Below are 14253 nucleotides of genomic sequence, written 5' to 3' on the forward strand. Positions count from 1 at the left end.
GATTAGCGCCGCGTTAGCTGGCCTAAAAGCTGCTTAATCAGGCTTTAAGTCTACAATCTTCTCCCCATGCCTCACTCAAGCAAATCTCTCCTTGAAATACCTGAGAACATGAAGGAGTGATGGAGCACACAGTCACGTTCCTCTGGGCTCCGGTTCCCACCTGACACTGTTGGACCCCCGTGCCACCCAATACGGAAAACACCTGCAGTCTCATCCCCCTATGAATTTCAGGAACCTATCGCCATTGGAAACCTACAGTAATATGGGTCAGGAAACCCATGAAGTCCTCTGCCGTGTGCTGTGCGTCTGGACCATTCCATGTGTGTCCCCTCCCATCTTTGCTAAACACATGCTCTGTGACCTTCAGCCTACCACATGCAGTGTTCAGACATATTAACAAACACCCATTCTTATACACAGGCCCTCACATTGTGTACATCTGCACTTACAGCAAGGGATTCATCTCTCTGTCACTCTCACTTGCCACATAAAATAGTGAATGAAGTAGTGTAACAACAGGGAAACATGTTTGTAAGTTCCTATGAGGAACAGTAACAATTCCTCAGGCGGGCTGGGGACTTGACTTGTATAGCATATATGCATTTATATAATTTCACTTGCTTGGTCAAATTCTCTCGTCAATCCCACAGAGGTAGGCCAGTAGCTTACCAGAGAAACACAGTCCAAGTGATACTATATATTTTACTGGGACAGGGGGATTTCTGTATTTAGCGGGGAGGCTTCCTACCTTAGCCTGGAAGCCCAATAGAGAACACTTCCATGGTGTGAGCAAGTCAGTGATGAAAAGGGGAGGGAAGTGTCACCTGATTCATAAAAATCTACAGAATCATCCTGTCAGTGGTGTCACCCTTTGTAGTATCACAGGAGGCATTCACTATGCCTGATGCCCAACTCCAGCGCCCCCTGTTGGTGGAAATTTTGATAATATAATGTCATTGGAAATGGATCAAGTTGGGTATCATTTGAAAGCTCTTTCGCCCACAAACTCAGTGGTACTGAACATGAAAAGCCTAGAACAATTCTGTACATATACATCAGAGAAAATGTTTAAATGTCAATGTTGTGATAATTACACTTTAACACCGGGATGCATTGCTTACATAAAAAAGACATTGATCTTTGGGAATCATAGAGGAGTTAGTCTTGACATATAAGACTTAAAACATTCACTGATCAAAGTCATAAGCTGGGTTGTCTCTGTCTAGGGCACCACTGATAGATGCATTGTCACGCTAATTCTCATCTGTTCTGCCTTCACATGTCGCCGGGTGTGCAGGTTGCTGGCCAAACATTTGCAGGATAATGAGCATCTTGGCTTCTTTGCACATGACCATTTGATTAGATGAAGGATTGAGTACAGAGGGCTTAGTATTCCAAACACAACTGGTGTGATTAGTTCATTCTCCAAGACTCATTTGTTCCTGATAGGGGAGAGTCATTTTGAATGCACTTAATCATTCTGGGTCCTGATAATTATTACCTGATAATTTGTCTTCCTGATAGCAGAGGTAAATGCATCTCTTGTCAGTGGCAATTTTTCTGTTTGCTTCTTGGAAAACTTCCACCAATGGAGCTCTGTGAGTGTCGCAGTGTTGGTCTTCAAATACTAAACTTCGCATATTAATTTCTCCAGCTGTTCTGAGCACCAGTCTGGCGGCTGAATTTAATGCCTTCAGTAAGATAATTTGATGTTTCTAGCCAGCCTTCCAGTAGTGTTACATTCAGAAACGGCATGGAAATCTTGCAGTATGGTGTCTTCTAGTGGCTTGAGTGATGAGAACACATCTCTGACAGATATAATTCAATTCTGTTGCACAGCAGGATGCACAAAACCAGAAACTTGCTCAATTTTTGGGTAGCATATCACAGAGAGTGCTAGAAGATCTGTGTCTTGTGCAAATATCTAAAGTTGAATAGCATCTCTGTCTTTGGGATTGATGGCATGGAAGAAAATATTAGTGTCAGCCTCCCAATAGGGACTATAAAGAAACTCCACTGAACAGTGTGAGGCAGCAGCTTGATTATGCCATGTAACAACATGCAGTACTACACACGCTGGAGTTTTTTCCTGGCAAGGTATGCATTTAACTCATTCTTCATGTGAGTACAAAAAAGTAGCTTCTTCATTGTGACTCTGTAGATACTCATGGAGTTAATGATTTTGTATTGAACAAATGCAATCCTATGGAAGCTTTTCTTTCTGATAATATTTTTAATTGATTCTTCTGCATCCATGTTAAACACCAAGTCGAGTTCATCATAGGTCCAGTAATTTCTCTGTGACCTCATAATGAAGTGTGTTTGAGGGAGAAAGGGCCTTTGAATGATGCCCATTTATGATGACATTGCATTTTCAAATTACAATAATGTACTATGAGGACCTGTAACCCTGGGGAGAGGGGACAATGAGTCCTCCCCCCCCCCTACCACATTGCAGAGGGTGATCTCACTGAAATTAAAAAACAGCAAATAGTTTGGTAGCACTTTAAAGACTAACAAAACATGTAGACGGTATCATGAGCTTTCGTGGGCACATTGGCGTTATATTGTTTCATCATTCAAAAATGCTGGAATCTCTGCTCTAACTTCAATCCCCTTGTGTCAGAGCCCATAAATGGAAAACTTCAGCCTCAGTGATGAATAGTTTGAAAACTTGAGAGCATGTGAAAATAAAAGGTTATGACAGACATCGACTTGCAGTATTAACTACTTCTGGGGTTCACTACTTACACCTGACAGAATATAAAGATCACTTCATCCCTTTCTGAAATGAACCTACCTGTGGGGTGGAACATAAGGAAGGCATTAAAAGGCATATAGCAACATTATGCAAAATTTCAGACACAAAATGAAGAGCAAATTATATCCAAATAAACTCAGGACAGCAGAATGTAGTTACTTACAATATGTTGTCAATTGCCTGTTGATTAGAAGTGAATCAGCTGACTCAGAAAATTAAGAACTCCAGAGACAAACCCTGAATATTAACCATCACACCATCTGGATTCTCACTTAAAAATAATGAAATGTATTGATAAGAGATTGGCCTTTCTGGTTTCAGTAGGAGAAATAGTCTAGTTGTCACTGGGAGATCTAACCATCACACAGTCCTATATCTGCTATTATAGTCACAGAAATCTCTTTCTTCAAAGAGGGCTAGTCAATCTTCAACTGTTAGTCTCTCTCAATATGATGAATTGTGTACTCAGGAGAGTATGATCGGCTTTTTACATACACACATTCTTGCACACACACTGTTAAATGTACATCATAAACACATACCTATAACAACACACAGCTGCATGTGCACATTCCTATATCTATATACACTCATACATACATCTTGATATCTGCTCACTAATACACTTAAATTCACAAACTTGCATCACAAACAGATGTGTATATTTCCTCCCCTCCCAAAAAAGAGCATCAACAAAATTCAATTAACTTAAAATTGCTAAGGTACATCTTCTATACACAAAATCATTAAAAATCAAGGAACTCTGCAATTGTGACATTTGCTTTCACAACAGTTTCACATGCCTTTGAATCTGCTCACTCACAGGTCCAAATTCTGTTCTGCTGTTCCCATGTCAATCTGGAGTAAATCTATTTAAATCAGTGAATTTACTCTAGATTTGCACCAGTATAACTAGAATTTGGCCCTCAGATTGTAGTTCCACAACAAACAGCCTTTTCCATTCCAACACACAAAATCAGCCCCAGGGCACACATCCAGTTCTTTATAGTTACACTCACATAGAAACAATAACTCTAATCTCAGCTGCATGGACTATGGAATCTACCTAGCTGTGCCCACGCATCCACCCCTCCCTCACAGGTTCTTGAACAGTCTAAGTGTGTGCCTGTAAACACAGCAGGAGGGGTTTTAATGTGTTTGTATCTGGGAAAAGGATGAGGTCAGATGAAAATTTGACCTCTGACTATGATTGTGAGGCATTAGATGTGCACTTCATGAGGAGGTTCTTTGTTGGAAGAGAAAGACAGATTCTTTATTGATATGTCAAAGAGGAAATTATTTAAAATCTTCTACATGTCTGAAAAGCAGGCTCAAAAGAGTGTGAAAAGTACCTAGAAAAATCAAAGTTTCTCCTTCTTGAAGTTGTCCCATGATTCCTGCCAATTACCATGCTTAATTTAAAGTCTCAGAGGGTAGCTGTGTTAGGGTATGTCTACACTACCCCGCTAGTTCGAACTAGCAGGGGTAATGTAGTCATCCGCAGTTGCAAATGAAGCCCAGGATTTGAATTTCCCAGGCTTCATTTACATGAAGCCTGCTGGCGCCATTTTTAAATGCCGGCTAGGTCGGACCCCGTGCCGCGTGACTACACGCGGCACGGACTAGCTAGTTCGGATTAGGCTTCTAATCCGAACTAGCTGTACACCTCGTTCCATTTGCAACTGCGGATGACTACATTACCCCCGCTAATTCGAACTAGCGGGGTAGTGTAGACATACCCTCAGTCTGTAACTTTAAAAAGAAAAAGCAGTCCTGTTACGCCTTGGAGACTAACAAATATACTCTATCACGAGCTTTCATGAGTAAAACCCAATTCATCAGATGAGTTGAAGTAAAAATTACAGAATCCAGAGTATATTTAATAGCAAAAGCAGTTACCTGTCAATTATAGGACTTAATTTAAGAATTCACACGGTGCTTTAAGTGGAAAACTAAACACATCTTTACATTTGGAGAATATGGAGTGCTTCTGTAAGGCACACACCCATATATCAGCCCCTCCTCTAGGAATAAACTTTTAAAAATAAATGGAACTACACCAGTGGAAAACTAATTTGAGAGAAGAACCAGGACTACAGTACATGCATGCACACATCAACAGAAATACATGCAAAAATACATTGCTATACCCACAAATAAAGAGGTACAATACACAGTGATATACAAAACAGCCAAAGCCACACACATACAGGCACACACAGGAATTGCACATGCACACACACAGGCTGTTAGTGGGAAAGGATGCTGCTCAGACCCAGTGTATCAAGATGTAGGAGGATCCAGATAAAGTGAGCACTGCAGCACAAGCAATGACTGTGCAGCTAGCTCAGGGCTTCCTCTTCAAGTGTGTGGGGGTTTTTTATTATTTTTTTTCCAACTTCCTTCCTGCTCTAACTGCCAAAGCTCAAAACTCAGCGCAGAGAGCAGAGAGGAACCCTAGACGCAGACGCCAGCCAGTAAGTAGAAATTCAGATAACTTGGGGGAGGGGGATATGGAAAAGAGCCTTCCCACTGTGCTATCACAGCTTGAGTCTGTTCCTTTTCGGGCAGAGGGAGCAAGGCTCTGCACAGCTTTACAATAGGAAAGGGTCTGATATGCAAAGCATGGCCATGGCTGCACCAGAAAAGGAAGTCAGACAGCAATGCGGCGAAAGAGGAGACGGCTGTGCAGTGACAGCTCAGCCTTGTACTGCATTGTCAGTGAAGCTGGGGTATGCTTGTGAAGGATCAGAGGGAGGGTGATGCAAGTTGTTTCCTGCCCAGGCTCTCATGTTAAATTATGCTTTGCTATGCTTTGTTTTCCAAAGAGGCCTGCTCAGGCAATGGGGTATTTTGTCTTTCATCCCTGGAGGACAGGGCTGACAGAAGTAGTAGTTTACCTTTCATCGTGGAAAATTCCATTGCATTCTCTCTGCCAAATCCTCATTCTCAGGTAGATAAGCCCTGTTTCATGGTTACATTATACGTGAGTTCAATACTCTTAAGAAGCACTGGTAAAATGGCTGGTCTGCAGCCAATGCCCCATATTTATGTCCAGGGCAGACACCCTACACAGCAAAGGGAGTGTCAATAAGGTCTTTCTTTGCTTGCTGCCTCTTGTCAGCATGGCTCCCTCTGAACTACAGTGAGCACTTCTGAAATATCAACATCCCTACCCCTTCAGCCTTTGGACTCTGCCAAAGTGGCTCCGGATGGCTGGCTGATGCCAATGCTTAGGGTGCTTTTGCTCTTTGCTTTTTGAGGCTGTCCCTTTCTGGCAGGAGCTCCCTGAATCTGGCCCACTGTTTCTCCACTAGGGCCAGAGATGAGGCCTTAGGCCTCATCGACACAATTTGAAATCTAGAACATGAAGAGGAGGAGATATCAAGGGACAGGGCAGGAGCACAGAAGGTGGGAGGAGCAAAGAATCTGCAGGAGTGGGTGAAGCAAGAGAAAGTGGTAGTGACAGGAAACATTTTTAATTTCTTTCCACAAGTGTTTTAAGGGTTTCTTCTGGTGTTTTTTTTTATTGCCAAAGTGGCCATTCAGTGTATATACAGTCTATCTGAAGAGTCCCAGGGACATTGCCCTTCCTGATGGGCCAGTGAGGTACCACCATACCGGTGTGCACTAACAAACAAGATGGAGGACAATGCCGTGTCTAGGAGAAGTTTTGATGTGTTCCATTTTATAGGTGGCAGTAGTGAGTGATCTCACCCACCTGCACAGAAGGCCAATCCTGTTCTCACAGAAGTTAATGGGAGTTTTGCAGAGAGCACAACTGGGACTCTGAACTCTAGAGGGAAAACTCATGTGTGGGTCTGACCTACTCCATCTAGTAGAGAGCAGTGATGTGGGCATACAAATGAGCTAGGATGGTATCCTATCCTGCTCATTCAGATAATTGGGTAGTCTGCCTTTCCAGCTTGCCTAATGTCTTGCTAAGATCTCTGGGAGGTTTAGGGACAGGCTGGGGTTTCCTCTTTCCTCATGGAGTGCAGGCTCCCAGTACCACTTTTTTATTTGGTGGAAATCAGCTCAGCTACAGTGAAGTCACCAATAGGAAAATTTGATCCTCTCCTCATTGGTAAGGCTGTCTCCGATAGCTGCAGACTCACTCAAAGGATTAACTGTAATGCTGACTCATAGAATATGTATTATCCATACGAAGGCATGACCAAATCAGTCTGTTCCTTGGTCTTTAGTTAAATCTCTATCACTTTAACAGTTCCAAAGGCATCTGCCAGCATGGTCCATCCTGCTTGTCAGGACTGAAGCTTCCAAGCTGAGTTGTTACTCAGCCTATTCCCAATCTCATCCCAGGAGATTCAATTTTAATTTAATTTAATTTAATTTGATTTGATGAGCAAGTAAAGTACATTATTATCATCATCAACATCCATTGGGTGAGTGGGCAAATGTTAGGGTTGCCTGTGTAGCAAGGAGAAGTCTTAGAGGAGAATTCATAGAGAAATTTAAAATAACTAAGGGTAAAATGGAAGTGTGTCATTCCCCCTTTCATGCTGTCCCATGACACAATAATGAATGGTCAATCGCTAACATGAATGACCATTATGTTTAGGACAAATCAGACAAACATAGCAAAGAATGATTTGGTCCATGTGTAGTATCCACCACTGGCTATGACATAGTGTCTGTTTTTTTTTAACTTTGCTTCGAAGCATCAGAATTGGCCACTACCACACACCAGACTAGATAGTCCTGTCTTCTGATTAATTAAGGCAGAACTTACATTGCTATCTACTCACCTGTTCAACCTTTATTTCCTTATTCCATCCATTCATCCCTTGCTCTACCTTGTTCTCTCAGATAGCCATTTTTCAACCATCCACTCATCCTCCCTCCCTTTACTTCTTTCTGTGCAGCACTAGAACAGGTTCATTCCTCAAACTGATGGCTTTAGTGCAGCTGCACTGATTTATACCAACTGCAGAAATGGCTGTCAAAGTCCAGGTCAATCCCAGCATTCCATGGGGAAAGAACCAACCATTGTCCTTATGGAAAAGGAATTTCAGTGAACAGCTCCTGTCAAAGCCAGTGCTGAGACAACTGTTCATTGTCTTCAGTTCTCACTTCCTCTCTCCTTGAAGAGATGTTTTACTGCTGAAATGCCACTGCACAGATAAATGTGCAGCTGGGGCAAGTGTTGTCATAGGAACAGGCCACATATTTCCTTCCTGCACAGGAAGTGGACCTGGTCATTGCAAAAAGCGAGCTATTTTCAAGGGTGTACAGCAGAGAAAGTTTGGGGCATGTACATCTGGATTTAGTAGGATTCGTTTTCTTGAGCAAAGAGAGTTTATTTAACCAGTTCAGTTAAGAATCATTATCAGGTATTTTCTCTACTTTTAAAATTCTGCATTTCTAAGTGTTATTTATAACCCATCAGGAAAGTTAAACTTTCTCCTTAATTACCTTTATTTGCCTCCATGTTTCTATATGTGACAGTGGCTTTTAATGTGTAATCATGGATGAGTGCTGGGGCTACTTGCAATGGCTCGTTATTGTAGGGCTGGGCAAGGCCATGCATGATGACTAGGTACAAAATGTCATTGTTTCAGTCTAATTTGTTTGTCTCCTGGAGGCACTTAAAAAAGATGCGGTAAAGGTGGGAGGGAAAATAAGAAAGAGGGAAAAGGAGGGAAGCATATTTGTATCAAAATAAAGAATCTTAAGTGGGGCAGCCATGTTAGTCTGTAACCTTAATTACAAGTGGTCCGGTGGCACCTTAGAAACTAACCAAAATATATAGAATCATGAGTTATCCTAGAATCCTAGAACTGGAAGGGACCTCGAAAGGTCATTGAGCCCAGTCCCCTGTCCTCATGGCAGGACCACGCACTGTCTAGTTTTTTGTGAGTAAAACCTATTAATCTGAAGAAGTGGGTTTTGCCCTTGAAAGCTCATGATTCTATATATTGTAGTTAGTCTCTCAGGTGCCACAGGATCACTCAAAATAAATAAACTACACCTACAGACTAATTCAACACTCAAGCCACAGATTTCTGAGCATTTTGCTGTGACATTAGGTTATGACATTGAATTTGATGCTGCTGCAAAGCAGCGGTGCTGGAACAATTTGTGCAGGTGCTGAGAGCCATTGAATCAAACTGTAAACCCTGTATGTGATGAAATCCACTTCAAGCCTGAAAGTGCAACAGCACCCTAGTTCCAGCACCTGTGGTGCCAGGTGCCTGAGAGACAGCCCTGGTGACTGAGTTGCTTTCACCAGAGAATAAGTATGCTCCCACCGGTACTCACCTCCTCTGTCCTGCCATTGACTGGCTGCCCTGCCCTCTGTAGGCCAGGAGACCATGACTGAGAAAACCCCAGAGTTGCATGTGGAGGAAGAGGAGGAGGACCTGGATGGCAAACTCAACTACAAGCCCCCACCCCAGAAATCCCTTCAGGAGCTGCAGGAGCTGGACAAGGATGATGAAAGCCTCGCTAAGTACAAGAAATCCCTGCTGGGGGATGGGCCTGTGGTGACAGGTATGGTGTGGCTCTCTGATAGGCGAGGCTAACTGAGACAGGACAATGTGTGTCCAGTCCTGGTAGAGGGAGGACCCTTTAGTGGCATGCATTGTGGGGAAGGACTGAGGCTGTCCCCAATGGGGAGGGACTAGTAAGTATATGCATTTCTCTTGCTGAGTTATGGGAACAAGCTAACAGATATATGCCTAACTGGGGTGAGTGGGCTCAAATGGAGATAGGGTCTACAGTGTCAGGTCTATGGATGGGGATGTTTGGGATGGGGCCAAGGCATGTGGAGGTATGAGTAAGTGCTTGGGAGAGTTCCTACTGAGAGAGAGATCCGTGGTCTCAGGTATGTGTCCAAGGGGGAACTTTGCTTGAAAGGACCCAAGTTGGCAGCTATACCTGGTTTAGTTCTTGCAAGGGCAGCATCATGTGGTGGAAAGTATGTTCCTTAGGGTCTCTTCTAGGAAAAGACGTATGAGATTACTGGATGTGGCTTATGGACTGGTTCTCATTGGGGCTATGTCTAGACTATGGGGGTTTTCGGAATTCCTCTGGTATCCTGGAAAAAACTCCTCTGCATCCAGGGAACGCATCTGCTCTTCTGTGCCTTTTTTTTTTTTTTGGAAGAGAAGACATGCTCTTTTGGAAGCCTTGTCTTCCTCCTCCCACGAGGCAGAAGGGCTCTTCCTTAAGAGGGTTTTTTCCCAAAATTTGGCCTAGTGTAGATGGGCAAAATTTCAGAAAAGCCTCTTCTGAAAAAACTATCAGAAAAAGGTATGCAAATTGCAGAGCGCAATTTGCATACCTTTTCCCAATAAAGCCCCATAATGTAGACATAGCCTGGGTGAGGTACATGGTTCTGTCTTCCTAAGAGGACCCCGTTAATATTCCTTGTATGATTAGAGAGCAGTCTTTAAACAGGAAGGTGAGGAAGTCATCCTGGATTCCTTAAGTCCTCTCCCTCTCCCACATTTTGATTTTGCAAACCAACCGGACTCCTCTTTCCAATGTTACAGACCCAACAGCTCCCAATGTGGTAGTCACACGGCTTACCCTGGTATGTGACACTGCTCCAGGACCAATCACCATGGACCTTACTGGTAGGTGAAGACTCCTTTCTTTGTCACATGTGGGAATGATGAGATGTCCAGCCTCAGAATAATTTCAGAGCCTTAGTTCCTATTTGAAGTTGATGCTGAGGAAGGTGATGTAAACCCTAGGGCAATTGCTCTCAACTGGGGGATGTGTACTCTGCAGGACATACAGAGATTTTCAAGAGAGAACTTAACTCACTTAGATCAGTGTTTCTCAATCTGGGGCTTGTAACTCCCAGGAGGGTCATAGAATGAGTTTAGCAGGTTTGCAAGTTAAGAGTAAGCAGAGCAATTGCCTGAGGCCCCACACCACAAGGGATTTCTTGAAACTAAGTTACATGCTTCAGCCCTGAGTGGTGGGGCTTGGGCTGTAAACAGGGCTTACAAGTTAAAACTAGACTCAAGTGCCGCACTGAAGTATAAGTACAGTATTTGTATTCCAATACCTTTATTTTATAATTATAGGGTAAAAATGAGAAAGTCAGCAACTTTTCCATGACTGTGTAGCTGCAACATTTTTGTATTTTTATGTCTGGTTTTGTAAGCAAGTAGTTTTTAAATGAGGTGATATTTGCAAGACAAATCAGACTCCTGAAAGGGGTACAGTAGTCTGGAAAGATTGAGAACCACTGTCCTAGGGAATATCCCCTATGGAGATCTTGGGCCTAGTTTTTTATTTGAAGTACAATTCTAGCAAAAAGAAAGTAAGACCCAATAAAGGCATATAACTGTGGTCTCATTCTTCAACTCCTCTCCAGAAGAGCTTGGAAATCTCTTAAGAATTATAGGCCTTAGAGTTCCCTGAACAAAGAGAAAGGCTCTTGCTCTGGTTTCTATCCAGCTAGCTCTTAACAACACAAGACATGGGTACATGTTAAAATAAGAGGCCATTTTGAAATGGCAGAATCAAGCCACTTTGCAGTTCCAACTTCAGGGGACATGGTGAAAGAGTCATGCTTCGCCTTATATGGACTTCTTATCAGAGAGAGGAAGTCAGGACTGGCAAGGCATTGATACTTCCTGTTCAACTGAAATCCCCAGCACACGCACAACATTGCAAAGCCACACACTGAGCAGCTCGGCTGAGTTTCCAGTTGAGACATGTCCTATCTCTCTAGAACTACTGCTCTGCACAAGTGAAACAGGTAACATGTGGTGCATAGGGGACCATGCTAAGCACCTGATTCATTGGAGTAACATGAGGGCAAAACACATGTACACACACACACGTGCATCTGCACACACACGTACATGCCTTTTGTGAATGCCTATGAACACATACAAGCATGTGCATGTTTTGTGTATGCAGATGAGCATGTATGTGCATGCATGCATATATCTGTGTGTATATATATATACACAAACATGCATATACTTGTATACATGCACATTCATAAAGAAACTTTCATATACACACATGTATGTACATTTCACAGGTACCCTATCAAAAAAGATGATGGAAGGGCATATCCATTTCCTGGAGGAGAGTCTGGTTTCTTCTCTTTGTGGCAGGACTAACTGTGTGAATCTCTATATGCAGGGGATGTTGCAGCACTGAAGAAAGAAAACTTTGTATTAAAGGAAGGTGTTGAATACAGAGTCAAGATCCATTTCAAAGTGAGTAACTTGCCCTCTGGTTGCTGGCTCTAGCCATGAGTCAGTCATCACAGTCTTTCACAAAAACGTAACTGGTTTTGGTTGTGGTTACCAACCACCTTGGACCCAGTGCACTGAAAGGTTTGCTAACATGTCTAAGCCCGCTGCGTGAACTTGAGGAAGCAGATGGTGAATTGGAGGTTGCATGAAAACCAATGAAAATTCATTCTTGGAAATGGCTTGTACATGAAATTATGTGAAACTCACTCGCTGTGACCAAGTTTTGCTCTCAAAGCAAAATTTGAATTCACACAAGTCAAAGCTGGAAAAAACAGCTTCCCATGAAGCCCTGTAAAGCTGACCTGCTGAGCATTGCTGAGCTTTACAAATACCTAGATGTGGGTGAAATATTTGCAGCAAAGGACAAAACTACACAACACTTCAAAGAGCAAGCTGGCATGCAAAGCGGGCATGGTCATGGCATGGCAACTGGAATAGTTTTTGTTTAAAAAATAGGTACATTTTTCAGAAAAAGCAAAATCTGGGGCATGTTCAATCACCAGAACTGAAGGAGTGAAAATATTAATGTAGACACATTTTCCACCATTTTCATGCACCTCTGCTACAAACAGGCCTAGAGATACTGGTATCTATCCCCAGAGTTGCATCCTTATGCTAAGGAATGTTTCCTTCAATCCCACCCTTGCTGATAGGAAAGGTCTATGGCCAGACTAGTTATCTTAAATCTCTCCTTGGTTCCCAGGGTCAGCAAACTGAACTCTGAGCTGTGAAAGAGCACTCTGTGTTGCTTTCAGATTTAGCAGTGCTTCAGTGAGGCAGTATGTCCAGACTGGGAGAAACAGAGGATGCAGCCAAGCTGTGACTCTCCTTGGCAATATTGAGATTATTTGGGGTCATGTCTATGTTCACCAGCTAACTAGTTTAAACCATTTCCTTCCATATCCTTGGAATGAGCTTGCCACCCCTTCAGTGACCATAGTTCCCCGTAGCCCTGGAGATGATGGAGTGAGCTGTAGCCTTGCCCTAGGCTTTCTTCCCCGCTCTGCACAGAACGCGTGCCTCCAATCAGCTGTCTCTGGATTTAATGTGGGAATGCTCACCTGTGACCCTTGTGCTTCTCCTCCACTCAGCCTTCCCCTCAGTCCCCTCTGCCATGCCTCCTGAGCAGGGCTGGCCAGAAGGAAAATGGTGCCACGAGAGCTTGTATTTTGGCACCCCTGGCCTCCATAGATGTGGCATCCCCATTGCTCCTGGTCCCCAGGGACTCCCCAACCCCTGCACTGTGCTACTTTGCCCCTAACTCTGCTCCACTGCACCTCTAACTCTGGGCCCCCTTCCTCTCCCAGCTCACTCTCCCCTAATGCCGCTTCTCTGCTCCCCGCTAGGTGGCTGTGAGGGGGTGTGTGAGGCACAATGTCAGGACTCCCTGTGTCCAGGTCACTTTCACCTGGGCTGCATAAGGAGAGGGCAGGAGAGTAGCACATCCTGCTGCTTGCCTCACTCTCCCTCAGGCCTCAGCCCATGGGGAGGGTGCCCCCATGTGGTGCTTCATGCGCCTGAGAGACTTGTTAACCCGCTCCACCACGCCACACAGGGGCTACGTCTACACTGGCATGATTTTCCGGAAATGCTTTTAACGGAAAACTTTTCCGTTAAAAGCATTTTCAGAAAAGAGCATCTAGATTGGCATGGACGCTTTTCTGCAAAAGCACTTTTTGCGGAAAAGCGTCCGTGCCGATCTAGATGCGCTTTTGCGCAAAAAAGCCCAGATCGCCATTTTAGCCATCGGGGCTTTTTTGCACAAAACAGTACTGTGCTGTCTACACTGGCCCTATTGCGCAAATGATTAACGCAAGAGGGCTTTTGCCTGAATAGGAGCAGCACAGTATTTCCGCAAGAACACTGACAATCTTTCATGAGATCGTCAGTGTTTTTGCAGAAATTCAAGTGGCCAGTGTAGACAGCTGGCAAGTTTTTCCGCAAAAGCAGATGATTTTGCGGAAAAACTTGCCAGTCTAGACACAGCCAGGAGGCCTGGGCAAGGAGTGGTGGAGCTCCAATGCTAAACAGAAGTATCCAGACTGTGTGAAAACTCGTGGCCTGTTGCTGAGAAATGCCAGGGCTCCCCTCAGCAATGTCTGCTCCACTTTGGGCCCTGAGGCCTGCTCTGCCTTGTCCAGCACCGAGGAGTGGCATGTAGGAGCTGTGTGGCTGAGGAGAGGAGAGCAGCAGAGATTGCACTGAGACCCTCCTCATTAGGCTCATCTCTGATCCAACCCC

The 14253-nt window shown here is 43.9% G+C and overlaps 1 protein-coding gene across 2 annotated transcripts in view; it reads left to right on the top strand.

Annotated features, from left to right (window-relative positions):
* The first annotated feature begins 5081 nt into the window (after positions 1–5081).
* The window catches only part of ARHGDIB (Rho GDP dissociation inhibitor beta), a 10524-nt gene continuing 1352 nt past the window's right edge, over positions 5082–14253 (top strand). The window contains exons 1-4 of one of the 2 annotated variants that reach the window (XM_006125876.5): positions 5082–5238; positions 9086–9274; positions 10279–10362; positions 11897–11973. In XM_006125876.5, the coding sequence (XP_006125938.2) occupies positions 9097–9274; positions 10279–10362; positions 11897–11973 (339 nt within the window). In that variant the 5' untranslated portion in view covers positions 5082–5238; positions 9086–9096. Of the gene's footprint in view, positions 5239–7961; positions 8116–9085; positions 9275–10278; positions 10363–11896; positions 11974–14253 lie in introns of those variants that run through there. The other variant, XM_006125877.5, reaches the window with a different exon arrangement.

This window comes from Pelodiscus sinensis, chromosome 1, assembly GCF_052426305.1.
Source record: "Pelodiscus sinensis isolate ZL-2025 chromosome 1, ASM5242630v1, whole genome shotgun sequence".
Lineage (NCBI taxonomy): Eukaryota > Metazoa > Chordata > Testudines > Trionychidae > Pelodiscus > Pelodiscus sinensis.